Here is an 18,035-nt window from a genome sequence, read left to right on the forward strand (position 1 = left end):
GTCTATATTGTTTTTCTTTCTTTATTTCTTGTCTTAAAGAATAAATTAACCCCCTTTGGAAATCTTGTTTTTGCTGACTTCAATGGTTCAACCTTGCTGCAGTGATGTAGTAGGACACTCCAGGACCCTGTGACATCATGGTCCCCTACATGTGCAACAAAGAAAATTTTTCACAACCAACCACACTCACCATCAGTGATACTGGGCATGGCACTGGCAGGTTCCCTGCACCCCAAAATGTGCATGGCACTGAGTTCAGTCAGAATATATCAGAGGCAATACATTTTTCATTGTTTTGTATCTCCTTCCTCATAAAACATATGCAAAGCCATTCTTAAAGTATTTTTTTAAATCCTGCATTGCAACAGAATAAGGAAGACGGGTCTCTTGAAAAGGTTATTTGATAAATCTTTATCCCACATCGATTGATGTTAGCTACATGAACTTGGCCAGGTGTCAACAACGTCAACTGGAGGTGCTAATGGACCGCATTATCTGGAGAAAAGGATAAAGGAAATCAGAGGATTTCGTAACCAATCAGCATCCTTTGAGGAAGTCCTGGCAGCTGTTTGTTAAAATACAATGCTTCTAGAATCAGTAATATCCAAAAGAGTATTTCTTCATTGAAAGGCTTTTCTCAGTGGAAAAGATGTATTCACCTCTTGAGTATTTTTTTAATGTGCCTGTCCTTTTCCTAACAGTTTCCAACAACGACTTCCCAGATGGTTCTGTGTAAAATGTACAAACCATCTGGCACGGTCAGGTTAGACTGGGCTGTCTATGAAGCCAGTGGGGCCAACCAAGGTAAGTTAGTCTGAGCATACAGTATAAGTAATAGACGACAAAGGTCCAGTATGTATCATTTAGAAGAATCTATGGGTTATTATATTCAGTCTACTAATTAGTGTGTCAGGAATCATTGTGTTTCTATTACCTTAGAATTAGTTTTTTTTTATTGACAATGGGAGTGGGTCCTCTTATATAGATTCTGCCATGTTGAACCATTTCTACAGTAGCCCAGAATGGACAAATCAAGGTGGCTCTACCACCAGATGCAACTAAATCCTACACACTGGTCCTTTAAGGCGTCAGTATGCTTCTTCAGAAATCTTTGTTGGCTTGACGAAGAGTAAAACCCCACTCCCACACCTTTCTGAAATCAGATTGGTAGGGCTGTGTCTGACCATTCCTGTGTTCCTGAATATAAACAACATGCTCAAACACCTCCACCCCCTGTTATGATGACTGGCTTTTCACTTTTACTCAGTTTATGCTTGATCAGGGTAGATTTGTAAAACGTGTTTTCTGACCATGTTGGTTGCCACACTGGAAGGGTGAAAAGCTAGCCATCATAAAGGAGGAGACGCAATATCTTTTAAATACGGGGATAATGGCGCACGTTATCAGACAAAATCATTCACAGTGTTGCACTTGATTGTCACATGAAAAGAGAAAGAAATAGACAAGAGAGAGAAGTTCAAACCCTCGCTCATTTCTCATCACTTCACACCTGACCAATGCTGGCAAGAAGTGGATGAGAATTTGCTGGTTAAGGAAAGTTACAGAAATGGTCAGCTATGGCCCCCCTAGTCTGACGTCAGAAAGGTGTGGGGGAAGAGGGTTTCTGAAGCAATTCAAACATCCTTCAAGGTTAAAGTAACCCCTTTAACCTCATTGATATTGTCTAATCCAATGTGCTAGGGTTAAAACAATCAAAAGATAGCACTGTGTATTACTTTCTGATCACTGTAGACTGTTTGAGGGTGACTAATGCTCACCAGGAAGCAGGAGTAGCATCAGCAAACACAACTTGACCCGAGGCATGGTGGGGGAACAGGGAAATGACGGACCAGGACAGAGGCCTCCACACTGTAGCCCACTCAGCACTAACTGAACAGCCTGAGCTGCCTGGGATTTGACTCAGTGCAGCGCTCACTAACAAACATTAACAAGGACAGTTGTTTCCCTACAGAGTAAGTGAGAGATCTGCTGCTACTCTGAAGAAGCTGTGTTCCTGGCTCTCGTCCAGTTCTCTCTTCTCCTTTCCAGTCAGAGCAGAGGAATTAGAATAAACGACAGCGGAGTTCACTACCTCCTGAATCCCTCTGGAATACGGCTGCTTTTAGAATTTTTTTGGGAGTTTGATCATACAGACACTTAAACAATAGCATTTTCCCACATAACTGTATAATTCCAGCAGTGTGGTCTCTGCTGAAAAGCCTCCAATATCCCTTAAATGGCCAAACACGTCTGGGATGGTCTGGACCTGCAGGGTACTGCACCTTTTTATGAGTTTTGACAAACTGCTCCAAAATTGTTTAATGTCCTCTTTCAAAGGTGTGGGTTGCCCATATAAATTATGGTGTATTTACATTCTCTGTGGGAAGGTTTTATAGATGGCAGTTCACAGTTTGCATGGTTCAAATTTTAATGCATAAAGAAAATGTGTCTCGTATAATGGCTTTAGCTGTGGGTGCCTTTTGAGTTTCCTGAGTCACCAGCTAAATTAGGTTAAAAACAAGCTATCACTCATGCCACTGCAACACTAGGATAAACAAACAAGAAAAAATATCTAAATGTGTCTGGGGGATCACCAGATATGGATGAAAGTGTGGCTAATCAGGCAGAGGCTTAAATGACATAACAGACTTATGTGAAACTCTCGTGGTTCTGAGAATCAGTCTGACTTTGGAATCAATAAGCAGAAGATGAAAAGCAGCAAATATTTTTTCTGGCAAGGACTACTTGATGATGTAACGACTAACTGACAGGAAACTCTGTCTGAATCTGAATCCCAGGTGCTACCAGTAATATCAAAGTTTAGACTGAGATTTTGTGGCTGCGTCATGAAACAGCCAAGGCTTGAATGACCTCAGCTATCAAAAGGGCAGTCCGCAGTATGCCCAGCTGAAAAAGACATTTTAGCTGGGCTTCAAAAGAATCAGGTATCATTTTGCAAAATACGTGTATTCACTTTCTTGCAGAGAGTTACGTTAGAAGATTGACACCACTGCAATGGCTGAGCATTAAATATGCAGCTACAGCCTCGAGGCATTTAGCAAATGCTTTCTTCAAACTTCAAAAAAAAATTGTCTCGTAAAGCGTAATGATAAACACATTGTATCTCTTTTTTTTAATTCAACTCAAACAGAAATGTAACCAATAAAAATTAAAGAGAAAGTTGAAGAGAGATAGTCTAGCCGCATGCCTTCCCAGCTGCTTCCAGTCCCAGTAACAACTAATCTAAGCTAATTTCCAGTATCTGGTAAAGCGCCTTTCTAGTCTTCCGACCATTCTAACCGATTTTACACTACATGTTCGATGTTCGCCCTCACATAGCGATGGCAAACATCGAACAGAAACGTACTCATTCACACACTGATGGACATCCGGAGCAATTTGGGGTTCAGTATTTTGCTCAAGGATACTTCAACATGTGGTAGGAGGAGCCAGGGATCGAACCAACAACCTTCCAATTAGAGGACGACCACAGTGTCCCCCCATTATTAAATTCTGGACAAGAAAGTGTATAAGCGCATTTCCCCAAATATCAAACGATTGACCTTTAACAATGCTATCCTGAGGCCAGTTAGCTAGCACTCAAAACTTCTAGCCTTTGATCAATATATACAGCAGATGATAAATAATTAGCTAATTTATAGTACAAGATAATTAACATAGGACAATATTTTTGTTACTTCAAAACTGAGAAAGACTGTCATATCTATAGATTTTAAATATATTTTATAATATTTAATTTTCATAAATGGTAAGGAGATTACAGTACAGAGCAAGAGTGTTAAATAAATTAGAATAACTGATAGAGATGATACTAATCATATCATAGGAAAGTGAGTGTTAGTGAGTGGGAGGCAGAAGGTGCTCGTAGTATGTATATTGCGAGAGAATGAGAGATGAAAATGAAGCGAGTGTGTGTAGGTGTATTTGTTTTTGTGGTTCTGTATTATTGAGCGAACATTTTAAAAACTATTCAAGGATTGACTCATTAGTGAATTCTGTTTTGACATGACTCATTACAGATGTAGCTTCCCGTTTATTATTTTTGCTTGTGTTATTATAAAATTATGTTTCGGCTTCCCCTGTGTAGGAAAGAGTTTAAGATGCACTCATAAAGTCTTTCTATGCAGACGGTGCTGGGACTCATTTGCATGTAAAGGAGACAGTAAAGTGTCTGCTAACTTTTTCGTGAAGTGCCTGCCAGACTGAGAGGAATGAGATCCATCATTTAGATCACACTGAGATTAAAGCTAATGATCCTTGAAAAGTGCTTTTGTTTGACAGTCCTCCCAGTATCTATCTTTCACTCTCCTTTTAGCCCATCATTCCAGGCTTTCTCCACTCCAACATTTGTATCACTATCATTTCACAGGCATCACAACCAACAGGCGTCATCGCAGTTAAATATAGAATCTAACTGATCCCACCCTCATGTCACATTTGGCATGCTTGGTCTTGTCTGATGTAGACTGATTCTTTTTGATCTCAACAGACCTTTTGAGAGTTATAACTAAGAAGTGAGTCACTCCCCACCAGTTTCCCTGCCTCCTCCCAGCCCCTCACCTTCTGCCGTCACCGCCGCCGTCTATTTTCATTCTGTGTAAATTATTAAGAAATTACTGCTACATCCCTTTGTAGTGCTCAAGGATAAACTGTATCTTTTGAGGCTTGATCTTAAGCCACGGACCAACAGAGAAACAGTTGGTGTTTGAGTACGTTCTTTACTTACAGTACTCAAAGCTTTCTATCATTTGCATTTGCAATACTTTATTAATTTGCAGTTTAATGGTGGATTAAGGGTTTCCCTGAACCATATGTTCAATCAATTTCAGTCTGTATTTAAAGGTGATTTAAATGTTATAGTTCTCTATTTTTTCTTGTTATTCATCAAGAAATGCTTTTCTGGTGATACAGTCTTTATGCCTCTATATTTACAACTTACAGTTAGAGTTACATACGTTTAAAAATGGACGATTAGGAGGTGTGGCCTCCAAACATGTGTTGGGAATCTTATCTGTTGGGACAAATGCTTAAAAACAACTGCAAAGCCACTGAGGAAACATACTATCTCAAAGCAGAGATGGAATAGATAAACATTGCAAGCATTGTTGCTGAAAGAAGTCGTCAGCATTTGGACCTCAGCTAGCTCTATACTTGCATCCGAATCCCTTATTTTTTTAAAGTTTGATATGGAGGAAAATGCACTTAAGGATGTCCAAAAACAAGGACTAAAAGCTCAAAATGAACTTCCAACTATAGTTGTGCGTGAGTTTGAGCCGGCGGACAAACCGGAGGTCCAGCAGATCTTTTATGAAGGGCTGATAGAGATGGTACCAGACACTGCCTTCAGAGGCTTGAGACACCACCCTGAGAGTCTCCTGCTCTATACTGCTATGACTGGTAAGATTATTTATATTTTACATATTTCTGTGATTGCCTCTGCAGCTTGGAGAAAGATATATGTGAGGTGGTAATTGCAAGCACACTGATAGAAGCATTATACATGGGACCACTGAGAGTATCAGGACAAACTGTATTTTCTTTTTAAGACATATCTCTTTTTGATTTTTTATAAACACATCTTTATTTTTTCACAGTTTCTTGATTATGATTTTATTTTATCATTTTCATTCTTTTACTAATTCTTGAGTCTTGCTCACGTTATTGTTATTCATAATGCAATGCTCAAAATAGTTTTGCGTTGTGTTTGTTGTATTGTTCTCTTGCTGCCACTGTGAAGAATGTTCTTTACATTCAGTCATCTCTCATATCTCTCCTCTGGCAGTTATATGTTTTGTCATCACCATGTGTTGGTGGGTGATAGGACTCCTCCCTGCAATTGTGCTGTGTGGGCGCTACTTCTACAGCAGACGTGTGATCCATGGTTATCTGGAGCGCGCCTTGAGCCAAGACATGGGAGACATTGAAGGCTTTTATATGAAACCATCAGGTATATTTTGTACAAGTTTCAAGTGCAGTATGTACTGAATGATTGTCTCCTATTTCTGACTTACAGTGACGGTGCATGGTAGAATTGAAAAAACTTTTACTGAATCTTTATCACTAGGATCTTAATCTAACCATCTCTTGTTTCTTGGTGTTGTTATTTTATCAAAAATGTAGGGCCTTGAAGTTCATTCAAGAGGGAAAATATTTTTTTTGCAATAAAAACAAACATTTTTGTCAGCCAAAAGTAATCTACAAAAGTGCTGGAAAGCACAAGATAATTAATTCAATTTAAAACTAAGCAGCCTTGGACAAGAAAGGTTTTGGGTTCATAAATAGGACTGTTTTTTTCTATGGTTTGACAACATTTCCATAATTTACTGAAGTGTTTCACAGACAAGATGGAGACAATAATTGAATGTCAAATAAAAGAAAACAAAAAACTAGAATACTGGAGGATATGAATTACATGGTTAAAGACATTCAAATATTGCATCACAGGGAGATAAAATTCACAAGCTAGTTGGGAAGTTTTTTCTGTCCAGAGGCTACAAAGCAGTGTCTGATGATGGACCTACAAGTTTTACTGTTCATTGTCTAAAAATATGAAGCAGTTCAGAGTCTTCTAGCCTTGTCATTCACTCAGTGGTAATTTGTAACCTGTCTGTGCCTGCAAATCACATTGCCATACATATATTTTCCTTGACACTTGGCAACCTGGACTGAAAAGGATATTGTGCATCTTCTTAGAGTGACTATTGCAGTTGTAATTCGATTAGGTTGGTTGATAAGGCCAACTATCTCTTGCTGCTGTGGCAAAAAAGACATTTTAAAAACATTTTTCCTTTTTTCACTTAATTTTTTCCTTCCTTTGTTCATCATTTTCATGTTTTGTCCTTGCCCTCCACTTCAGACTCCTGTTTGTGGGTAGCAGTGCTGGAAGGCAAAGTGGTGGGTGTCGTAGCAGCAGTCGGCCAGCAGAAGTCGGGAGGTGCTGTTGAGTTGAAGCGGATGTCTGTGGACCGGAGCCGTCGGCGGTATGGAGTTGGCGTGGCACTGGGACGAAAGGTTCTGGAGTTTGCAGTCACTCACAGATACTCCTTTGTTGTCCTGGGAACCACAGCATATACACACGCTGCCCACAAGCTCTACCAGCGTCTGGGCTTCCGCTGTGTGGGGGTCACCAACGGGTATGTCACACCTGGTGCGACATCGTCCTTACTAGAAGGAATTTTCTACAGGGTCCGCCATCATCACTACAGCCTCCATGTGCAAAATGGCAAGATCACTTCAAATGGACAACACTGACTGTAGTGGCAGTGCAGACGACTAAAGTGAGGTGAATTTTCAAGACGGTCTGCACCAGAAAAATTACAGTCTTGTTGTATGTTTGAATGCTTATGTTTTCCTGTCATGCAAAACCCTGATGCCTGACCTTTGTCAAAGACAGAGTAGAGTGTTGTTATCCCACCACTATATACACAATAGTGTGTATGTGTAGGGCCAGCTTTGGCGCAGAGGCAGAGCGGGTTGTCCCCTAATTGGAAGGTTGTTGGCTGATCCCCAGCTCCTGGTGCCACATGTTGAAGTATCCTTGAGCAAGATACTGAACCCCGAATTGCTCCCGATACCGTGTGTGAATGTGTATGAATGAGTTAGTTTCTGTTCGATGGGCTGTGTGAATGTGTGTGAAAGGGTGAGTGTGGCACGTAGTGTAAGAGCGCTTTGAGTGGTCGGAAGACTAGAAAGGCGCTATACAAGTACAGGTCCATTTACAATAAATATACAGATGTCTATGGTGCTATTAAGGTTGATGTGTATGATTGGCCCTGGTGCTGTATGTGCTTTTGTTTGTCTGGTTATGTTAGTTTTTATTTCTGTCTGCTGTAGTTTTTCTTCAAATTGACCTCAATGAGATTGTTGGAAACTGTTTGGAAAAGGGACTTTATTTTTGAACCATCTGTCACCACCTGGCAAACTTCAACCAATCAGATCAACAAACTATCATACAGTCGAACTCTTACTCCTGATATAACTGATGTTAGCAGCATCTGTGCTAACGTCCTTGGCAGCCGCCATTGTTGTTTATCTCACGTAGCGGTGCCCAGCTCATATTCATAATTCCCTGCAGGCATTCTAATTAAAGCTTTAACTCTTTTTATTTTATTATTCAGTGTAACATTCAAATGAACATTTTTTATCTGTGAGTCAACAACAATGCTTTCTGTGTACTCTAAGGAGTGGTCATTTGTGTGCGTTCTTTTTGAGATATCAGCCGATCTTGAAAATACAACTGCTCAGACAAGATAATAGGACAGAAGCTGATCCCAGCTCTGTCAAGACTCACTTCCTCTTAGCTTCACTCCAGCTTACTCAGTGGTAAGACTATTTTCTGGTTTTAGTCAAGATGCTGCATTTCAAACCATTTGAAGATTTTTGCTGTCATTTTGCTGCCAGCCTTATCTGTCTATACTGAGTTTGCCTTTGATAAATACAGTACAATAAAATACATATACAGAAACACAGATACAGAAATTGAAACTGCAGTGAGAAGGTGTATATGGTGCTGGAATAATGTCGACACTTTTCACTGCTTTCTGCTGGGAACTGCTTGTGGAAAAAATAGGCATTGACTCAAGGGCAGTGTGGCTGCTTTAATCTGTTAATATGGGCGCTGAAATAAAAAGCAAGACGTCCCATTACGCACACGTGCTGCTCAGACTAAACAAAAACATTACAATCGAACAAATGAAACAAGTCTGGATAAGTTATTGAATTGTTGACAAGCTAGGCCCCCATTAGAGTTTGTGAAATGTTAGCTCCAGTTTGCATTGTTCAGATGAAATATGAAAAAATAAAACTAATTTTGTTACCAACTTGTCACCCTAGTACAGATACTGTTTTCATTATGATCACAATAAGATTAAATATAGTCTACACAAAAATTGTTTACAAGACCAGTGCATGGTTTGCTGAGTCAGAGAATATGTTGGAACAAAACTTGAGTAACCAGCCTTCTCTTTCCATGTTAAAACTGCATGTTCAGCCTTTTTGTGTTTTGTGAAATCTTTTCTTCCTCATCTGAACATGCGGTTCATGTTGTGAAATTGGCAAGAACCAACCGAAACAGATCTCAAACAGTGGTCATACGCCCTCATAATCTCGGAGATGGCAGAGATGGTTTATTTTAACTACAAACACAAACTGAATTCACTAATGAGTTCATCTTGTCTGCTTATACAAGAATATTAGTGCCCTGCATAAGTAAATAAAAATGATAGGAGGGAGATTTTACATTTTGAAATTAAAGGTGAAATACAATTCCGAGAATAAAGTTTCTAGAGAAGCAACAGTAACATCAGAAAAGGGTAACTATACAAACTCAATACTATCTCACTGGAAACAAATCTAAAATGAAATCAAATGAATCATATTCCTGACATCATACACACAGACATCAATCAGTATCAGCAAAGGCACCGCCAGAGGGGGGGCTTAATTAAAAATTAATAAAAAATATAATTAATAGCCCACTCCATGTGCCACCCCATTATCCTTACCTCTTCCACTTCAGAGCATGTAGCAGGCTGTGTTTTAAAGCTAGAGTGAAATGTTAAGGGGGCTAAGTAATGCTCCAAAGTTAGGCAAAATTTTGTCAATGGAAAAACTGGCATTGCCATTTTCAAAAGGATCCCTTGACCTTTGACCTCAAAATATCTGGATTAAAATGGGTTACTTATAAAGCCTCCCCATTGTACACATGCCCACTTTATGCTAATCCAAAGCAGTTTTTGGGTAACAACCATGCAGTTTTTTGAATGTGGGATAAATGTGTTATTTTCACCTAGTGTATTTAAATATTTTTGCATACCGGGGTCCCTAGATAACACATAGTTCAGGCCATCCCGGCGTAAGTCAGAGGCCCTCGTGTGCTTCCCCTGTCAAAAAAAGTCTGGAAACACCCCTGAGTATCAGTCCTTCCTCCTGTCCTCTTTATGGCAAACTAGCATAAATACTTCATAAAAACTACAAACAAGGAGCTTTATTTAGTATATTATTCTCAAAATGCAAATCAAACCTTTTTCTCTGACTAACTCGGTAGCAACTAGTTAGAGGGGAGTCTCTTGCTCCGCCTACTGACCAACCCTCAATTTCTTTCCCACTGGCCACGAGTGTAAAGACCACCACACAAGGATTTAAAGTGAGTGTTGCATGTATTGAAGCATATCTGCACTGTTTTTGCAGGTTGAAGTGTCTGGAAATCAGTAGGTTAGCATTTACTCTCCGAGATTGCTCAAAACATCATTCCTGCATATTTCAAGACTCTACAGACAGAGGTAAGGTTTACTTGCTTTATATCTTACATTCATGGTATTTAAATCTGGCATTATCACCCAGTGGTACAAAGCCTAAAAAAGCAATCAGCATCCGAGAAGTAGTAGTTTCAGCACCATGACACAGATGTTTCAGTCCTAGTAAAGGTGACACAAGGTCTAAAGATTTATTCTTTATGTGAAGATAGGAGAACTTACTGGAGGGCACTTAAATGTTCTACATTTTCTATAGCAACATTACTGAAAAAAATATTTCAGAAGCTAATGCTACTGTTTTCTACTGGCAAGACTACAGCTCATGAAGCAGATGCAAAGATGGCTGTTGAGTACCATGCCTCTACAGTGACAAACATGGACATTGAAAACACTAAAATTGGATACAAGCAACTCTTTACGGATGGCAGCAAGCTCCGGTATTCAGGTAATAAGCTTAATTCCAAAAAGGGTTCGGTGATGTGATACCATGAGAGTATAAAAAACGGTGAACTGCCAGTTCCCCTTAGCTCTACAGAGCTTTTTGTTTTTCCGCTCACTGATTTGTTTTCATAGCCCACAGCTTTTTAGTTCAGTCTCTCTCCTCTCATCAACAGAAATCAGAAATTCTTAAGGTTACTGCTGACAACAGTATGCACTTTATCCCCCACTTATTGAAAAATTGAGAAAAATAACTTTTATTGAATCAATTTATTGAAAAGTGAAATAATAAATTTTTTTTGCACACCTGGAGGCAGAATAAGAAAATAAGAAACTGCCAGCAGCAACATTAGCATCCATTTTGAGTCATGTTTGTACAACAGTCAGCAGCAGCAGGTCACCAAAAACACAACTTCAGATAAGTTCCTTTGTGTCTATATATATATATTATATATACTGTATATATCATATATTGTATAGAAGGGTTATCCAAAAACACAATTCCTGTCTAATGATCTTATATATAGACATTGTCTCAGTTTAACTTCAAATTTATTTTATATTTTATTTATATAAATTATATATTATTATTATTATTACTAATATAAGATTGTATCCGTATTACACAACCCAGTTTAAAAATGATACAGCTGCCATTATAATAATTTTGATAGGTCCACTGCATCGTTTTATGTGATATATATTGGTATATGAACTATGATTAATGTTTTACACACTATTGTAATGCAGATAAATCACATATAACATAACCACAACTTCCTTAAAACACTACATTTTGAATTCCTGTTTTGCTTCCAGTTTATGCATTGAGAAACAGCCCTTTCCGGGTTGCTACACTCTGCCTTGGTCTGCTGTGTGTCATCCTGTTGGCTGGGGTCATAGGTCAGAGTGTCCACTGTGAGTCTACCTCTTTGTTTTCTCTGTCAAAAATCCACATGTTTTAGAAAGTTGCCTGTCAAGGTGAAAATCACTAATTTAACGATACCTCTCATCTCTGGCAGACCAAAAAGCAGAGCAAGACCGTGAGAGCAACCTAAAAGCCTTGAGTGAAGAGAAAGAGAAACTACAGGTGGACCTGAAGACAGTGCAAAAAGACAAAAGGGATCTTCAGGCCAAAAGTAATCAGTTACAGCAGCAAAATGATTTATTAACTAAAAGGAAAGAACAGATACAGATCAATAACAATTTACTGACTGAGCAAACAAACCAACTTAAAAATAGTCAAAGCGAGTTAAAGACCAGCAACGATGCTTTGAAGAAAGCGAAAGAAGAGCTAGAAGCAAGCAAAGACCAATTGAAGCTTAGCAACAATGCCTTGTCTACAGCCAAAGACCTGTTACAAAAAAATTATGATTTAGTGATCCAACGCAAAAGTGAGTTACAGACCAGATATGACTCAGTGACTAGAGACAGAGACAATTTACAGAACAAATACAATAATGTAACCAGATCCAAAGAGCAGTTGCAAAAGGATTACAATGCCCTGATCAAGGATGTAGAGCATTTGCAGGACAGATACAACTTCTCTTCCAGGGAGAAAGACAAGCTAGAAAGCAGTCACCAAAACCTGACGATAACAAAAGAGACTCTGCAGGCCAATTTCAACGTACTTGTAAAGGCAACAGATGAGTTGCGGGCGTCTTACTCGTCCTTGATTCAGGAAAAAAAAGAGCTAGAAAAGAGTTGCAAAAACGTAACTGTGGAGAGAGACTGGCTGAAGACAAACAATGACAACCTGACTACTGAGAGAGACCAGCTTCAGATGGAAGTGGAGAGACTGAACGCAACGATTCAAGGTAAGGAAAAAAAAATCACAAAAAGGACACTTGAAGCAGATTTCATATTGCAAAATGTCTTCTCAACTGGGATACTGCATGTGGCCTTCTTGTTAAAATTGTGCAGGGAAAAGCTAAAAGGGCCACTGTGCAAAAAACAAAACCTTTCTTAACCACACAAAAAAACAACATCACTCTAAACATGTTTTCCACCTTAATGCGTGTAAACACTTTTGTCATAGTGTTTTTGTTATCGATCAATACATATATTGCATTTTCAGATAAGAAATGCCCCTCTGGTTGGAAGAAATTCGAGTACAGCTGTTACTTCACTTCTTCTAGCAAGAGGACCTGGAATCGGAGCAGAGAATACTGTCAGACCAAAGAAGCAGACCTGGCAATCATAACAAGCCAAGAAGAAATGGTTTGTTTATCGTTATGCATTTGTCTGTATCTGCATGACTGTACCTGCAGGTGTCCTCATTCATTTTCATGAAAATGCAACAAATCAGCTTCTTGAGGGCGTTTTAGTTTGTTAAAGCTGCACTAATAAATATTTTCACACTAACAATGGAACAATGTTTGAGTAATGTGGTTATCACCTAACTCTGCAGTTCCCCTTAATGCCACAAAGCTTTCTAGCTGCAATCTGCAACTTTACTGTTTTGTTTCAGTTCTCCTTAACCAAAAGGAAGTTTTGGCAAGACACAGTGCTTTCTACGCTGAACATATGGAGCCCTCTACTGGAAATAAAAAAAGAAAAATAAATAATAGACAAATGAGGCAAAGCTAAGCTATAGCTACCTCTAAAAATACAGCAAACACAATGGAAAGACTTAAAAGCTTAAAATTAGTTTTTGGCCCATGCTTGTTACAATGTAACAAACTGCAACAAAAGAGAATTAGATGCATTTGTATTTAAGGCCTGTGCTTGTTTTGCAGGGTTTGACCATTAATTAAAAATCATGGATTCAAGGTTATTTTATTGTCATTTACGATGTAGGATTGTATAATGAAATTGAGATATTAATCTACTTAAAGGTTAGGGTTAGGGTTAGGGTCCTTAAGTCCAATGTTCACTCCTGTTTAGCTCTCTTTTTGGTCTAGCTGCTTAATGTTCTACTATATTCACCAGACATTTGCTAACTTCATTCATAGAATCATTTCATTCATTAGTTAGTATAATTAGTGCAACAAGTAATTTATGTATACTAAACCTCTGCAAAAATGTCTTCTCTCATAGACCTTCATCAATGCCTTGTATGGAAGTGAGAAAGAAGTCTGGATTGGATTATCTGATGAAGGAGTGGAAGGGCAATGGAAATGGGTAGATGGGACACCAATGACCAAAGCGTAAGAAAATAAATACACTTTATTTCCAAACAAAAAACGCAAAATGTCTGTTCTCAATTTGGATGGCTGTCCTTGTCTTGCAGGTTCTGGGGTAAAGACCAGCCCAACAGCCACATGGGGAGGAACCAGGACTGTGTGGAGTTCTGGCACCGTGCGTCAGGGACTGGAGACTGGAATGATGAGAACTGTGCCATAGAACAAAACTGGATCTGTGAGAAGTAGTTTTCCTCTGGCTAGCTCTGGCTACTGATGGCCATCATGTAATATCAGTGTATACAAAAAAATAAATGCACATTAGGGACTGTGGTCAGTGGATTGGAAGTAACAGATAAATCAGTTTGCTTCAATCCATATTATGTGAGCACTTTACACTCAATGGCACACAGCATTGCTAACAGCTAAAACCTGAAATGTATTGTTGTGATAAGTAATGCATTATGAAATCAACTTTAGCAGATAGCCCATTATGTGCTGGGGCAGGTACATTAATGTAGGTTGCGTGGAGCAAACTCTGTATTATGGAACCAGTTTGGCTCAAAGAGGACCAAGCTTTCCATAGCTATCTGTACATACTGTAGAAACAATTAAGATTTTTCTAAAGAAAGACACTTGATGATTATGTTAATTCATTTGCTACTGGGATTAATTAATTAAGCATTTCCCAAGAGTTGTACCTATTATTCAGTTCCTGCTGAGCTAGTGAGCATCTGGGTTAAGGTTGAACTGGCTAACATTAATATACGTATTATGCATTATTCATTATGTATTAACAACCATTCAATCAGTGCTTTAACTATTTCAATTGACAAATTAAATGATATTTTATGTTCTCATATACACCTTTTATGTATTCATTCATGTAAACACACATATTAAAATAAAAAAATTCACCTTGTACTACTAGTGTAATGAATCACACTCACAGAGTTCGTCAATATGCTCAAGTCATTTTGACACTACACCTAAAGCTAGAGATAGTAGAATTATCGATAATGACCTGTGTTGTCTTTCTAGGAACAATGTCATCTGCCACAACCTTTGTGGTATTTGTGGGTGGAGGGTAGTTGTCCTAAGTCACTTCTGACTTTTTCTGTGTTAAAACACATCACAATCTTTCCCTTAATAACCATGAAAAAATAGAATAACCCTTTAGTCACTGTAAATGCCTGTTTTGGTAGAAAACAAATGAAATACATTGTCAGTAAACATTTTAACGACACATTCAATATCCACATTTTGGCAGCTTGCCAGGTACATTAATTAACAGCATACTGTATATTTTGTGTTAGGTTTGATGTTTGTTTTCGTAATTATAGATTTTTGAATAGAGAGAAAAACAAATATTCTTTTCTGAGAGTATTATAAGTCATAATCTTAGTGGTCATGATAAGCGTAAACAAGATAAAGAAACGTAACAACAGACATTGGTGAATAATAAAATGTATAAAAATGATAATAATAACAATAATAAAGCCTCCATTCAAAAAATAACTCCAGACTTAATGGGGCTTGTACAGTCCAATGGGAAACCCAGCTGTCCCACCTTATTATTAGCCGGAATGCTTCAGTACTTCAGACGAAGTCCTCTTCCATTAGATGCTTAATAGCTTACATGCATTTGTTTACCACTTCTTCACACAGACCTCAGTCTACCTTTACTTTGGTGAAATTAATGAATCCTGTTTAACTGTGTATAATCTAAAAAAATCTCACTTTTTCTGACCTCAAGTGGTTTAACTTTGCTGCACTTATCAATAATCTTTCTTACTGAAGGCCCTGAAAACATATTTTCTTAATCAGCATCTTACTGAGACCAATGGGCACAGATGTGTTATTAAGCTGGAGATCTCTTTATTTCTGTTTATCTCAGTTAAAAGTTGATTCATCTGTGCACCAACCAGAATTCAGCTGAGTTTAATCCAAAATGATGACAGTTGTTGATTGACAAATGTTGGCTGCACTGTCAGTTAAATCTGAACACACCATTACTATTTACCACTCAGGAAGTCCAGGTGCCATTCAGAACATTCATACCCTTTAGTAACAGTGTTTTGGTGACAAACCTGGTAGCTGCACCTGCATGCAATGATATTTCGCCAAGCAAATATATTTTTTTATCTGGTTTGGATATGAGGCCAATTTGTTATTGCACAATTCTGGATATTCAGAAACACACATTCACAGTTACCATACAAGCTTTTTTGTTTTTTTGGCCATCTTGTAGTTCAAGCAGTGGTCACCAGCAACTGCAAAGACAAGGGTCTACGATAATGTGAATGCCGCTGTAGGGTAAGGTCATGTGACAGCTAGAGGCACTAGGCACAGTGGGATGGACCTCCAACTGTTCCTTACTGTCCTCAGAGGTTAATAATGAACTTCCATGGGCAGAGATCAGAGGAATACTGTTTGTTGTCTGATGCTGTCATTTGATTGCCTCAACATGAAATACTTGTTTTGATCCCACACTGAAACTGCTGTGATTACACCTTTAACATTTCATCCGTGTTAGAACCCTCATACTACTACTGCCCTCCTCGTCCATACTTTCACATCACTATGATGCATTCTGGGAGCAGGCATGCTAGACTATGCAGTTACTTATGTACTTTGTTTTGTGTGTTAAAGCAAAAGTTCTTCATGCACTGTGTTTTGAACCCATGAGAGATAAGCATTTACAGCTTTAATAAAACAGTTTAATGAAAAATGTGGACTCCAACATTCGGACTGGCAGTCCCATAGCCAGAAATCCTACTCATTCCTCTCCACAACGCCTTTGCATTTGCAGAAGAGTGTGTTCTTGTTTCTCTTTCAGTGCTGTAGGTGTTCCTTCCATTATCTTGCCTTTTGGAAAGACTTACTCAAATGTTTCACCTAATGTGCACAGTAGTACATTAAAAAAACACTAATTTACAACGAACACTCGCCCACACAAACCAAATGTTGATCTTACATATTTCAAATAATCATTATCTATTGACTGCGGTATGATAAATGTGATTATCAACACATTCAACTGAAGATGTTTAACAAGCAACTAGTAATGGAGTTATACCCTTAATGTTTAGTCTCAGATAGATGTTCCTAAAAGATTTGACCTCTTTGCATGAAACCTTTGAACCCTTCAGTACTTGAAGGACCACTGATATTTATTAAGTAGTCCATAGTCCATAAATTGCTGATACTAGATATGTTTGAGAAATATTAATCTATTAATGGGCCTCTCCACTGTTCTAACACATAAAGATCAGTTTATTTTGGCATAAAACTAAAACTGTTTAAGAGAAAGCCAATCACTGGTGGTGTGGGGTTTGAAAGAAGTGGATATTTTGGAGGCTGGCTAGTGAAAAAGACAGTTATGTTGCACTTTCTGGAAGTGCAATACTAAATCACAGCTAGTAGAAATACCAACTACCATTAGCTAAATTGATTTTTACCTAAGACAAATTCACTGCAGAAAAGTATGTTAATTTGATAACTACTCTATAGCTCACAATCTTAAATGGATCTGTTTGTCAGACAGGGGAACTATTCTATTTTTAACCTGCATGTCTATGTCAAATTAATGACACAAACTGGTAGAAATATGGTCGCTGACCGTAGAAAATACATTGTGACTAGCCCCTAAAGTCCCAAAAGGTAAAACATTTTTATCTTGTGCTAAGTTATTATCTTATGGGCACAAGTTACTTATTTTGTGGGCACAAGTTATTATCTTATGGGTTTATAGTCATATGTTTGCTGATTTCTCCACTATGTTTTAACATTGCTATGTTCATTGCTTTATTTAAGCAGTTAATTTGCTATGTTATTGGTGGGTGAGCTGGTTGATAAGATAGTTGAGAAAGATAGCTTTCTGTTATTCGCCCGTTTTACCAAAGTGTCCATGCTCTAAACAGAATCTGGCAGACATTCAGATTTCGGCAAGAGCAGCAAGAATTTCATGGTATGACATTCAGAGGTGAAAATAAAACTTATAAAGCTGAGTTCTCTCCATTATATGACAACTGTGTGCATCTGAAGCCGTTAGAAATGCATGAATTTATAGTAAATTATCTTGTGCGCACAATATTTCCTTTTGGGGACTTTATGAATTCAGAGAAACATACAAAAAATTAAATTAAACTCACTCTTGACTGTCTGCATAAACCTATACCATCTTCCTACTAGCATCCAC

General features: G+C 38.3%; 2 protein-coding genes across 3 annotated transcripts; both read left to right on the forward strand.

Moving 5' to 3' along the window:
* The first annotated feature begins 5,080 nt into the window (after positions 1-5,080).
* On the forward strand, positions 5,081-8,836 carry LOC127355014 (N-acetylaspartate synthetase-like). 2 transcript variants are annotated; one of them, XM_051385450.1, is made up of 3 exons: positions 5,081-5,418; positions 5,804-5,968; positions 6,878-8,836. In XM_051385450.1, the coding sequence occupies exons 1-3, from the start codon at positions 5,208-5,210 to the stop codon at positions 7,270-7,272; spliced, it is 771 nt and encodes a 256-aa protein (XP_051241410.1). In that variant the 5' UTR covers positions 5,081-5,207; the 3' UTR covers positions 7,273-8,836. The 2 variants fall into 2 exon arrangements, with proteins under 2 accessions (XP_051241410.1, XP_051241411.1); XM_051385451.1 differs by having other exon boundaries at positions 5,843-5,968.
* A 1,296-nt stretch (positions 8,837-10,132) lies between these two features.
* LOC127355011 (CD209 antigen-like protein B) lies at positions 10,133-14,758 on the forward strand. Its single transcript, XM_051385444.1, has 7 exons — positions 10,133-10,301; positions 10,587-10,719; positions 11,532-11,630; positions 11,735-12,529; positions 12,790-12,932; positions 13,752-13,861; positions 13,945-14,758. The coding sequence occupies exons 2-7, from the start codon at positions 10,614-10,616 to the stop codon at positions 14,081-14,083; spliced, it is 1,392 nt and encodes a 463-aa protein (XP_051241404.1). The 5' UTR covers positions 10,133-10,301; positions 10,587-10,613; the 3' UTR covers positions 14,084-14,758.
* Positions 14,759-18,035: the final 3,277 nt, after the last annotated feature.

Source organism: Dicentrarchus labrax, unplaced genomic scaffold, assembly GCF_905237075.1.
Source record: "Dicentrarchus labrax unplaced genomic scaffold, dlabrax2021, whole genome shotgun sequence".
Classification (NCBI taxonomy): Eukaryota; Metazoa; Chordata; class Actinopteri; family Moronidae; genus Dicentrarchus; species Dicentrarchus labrax.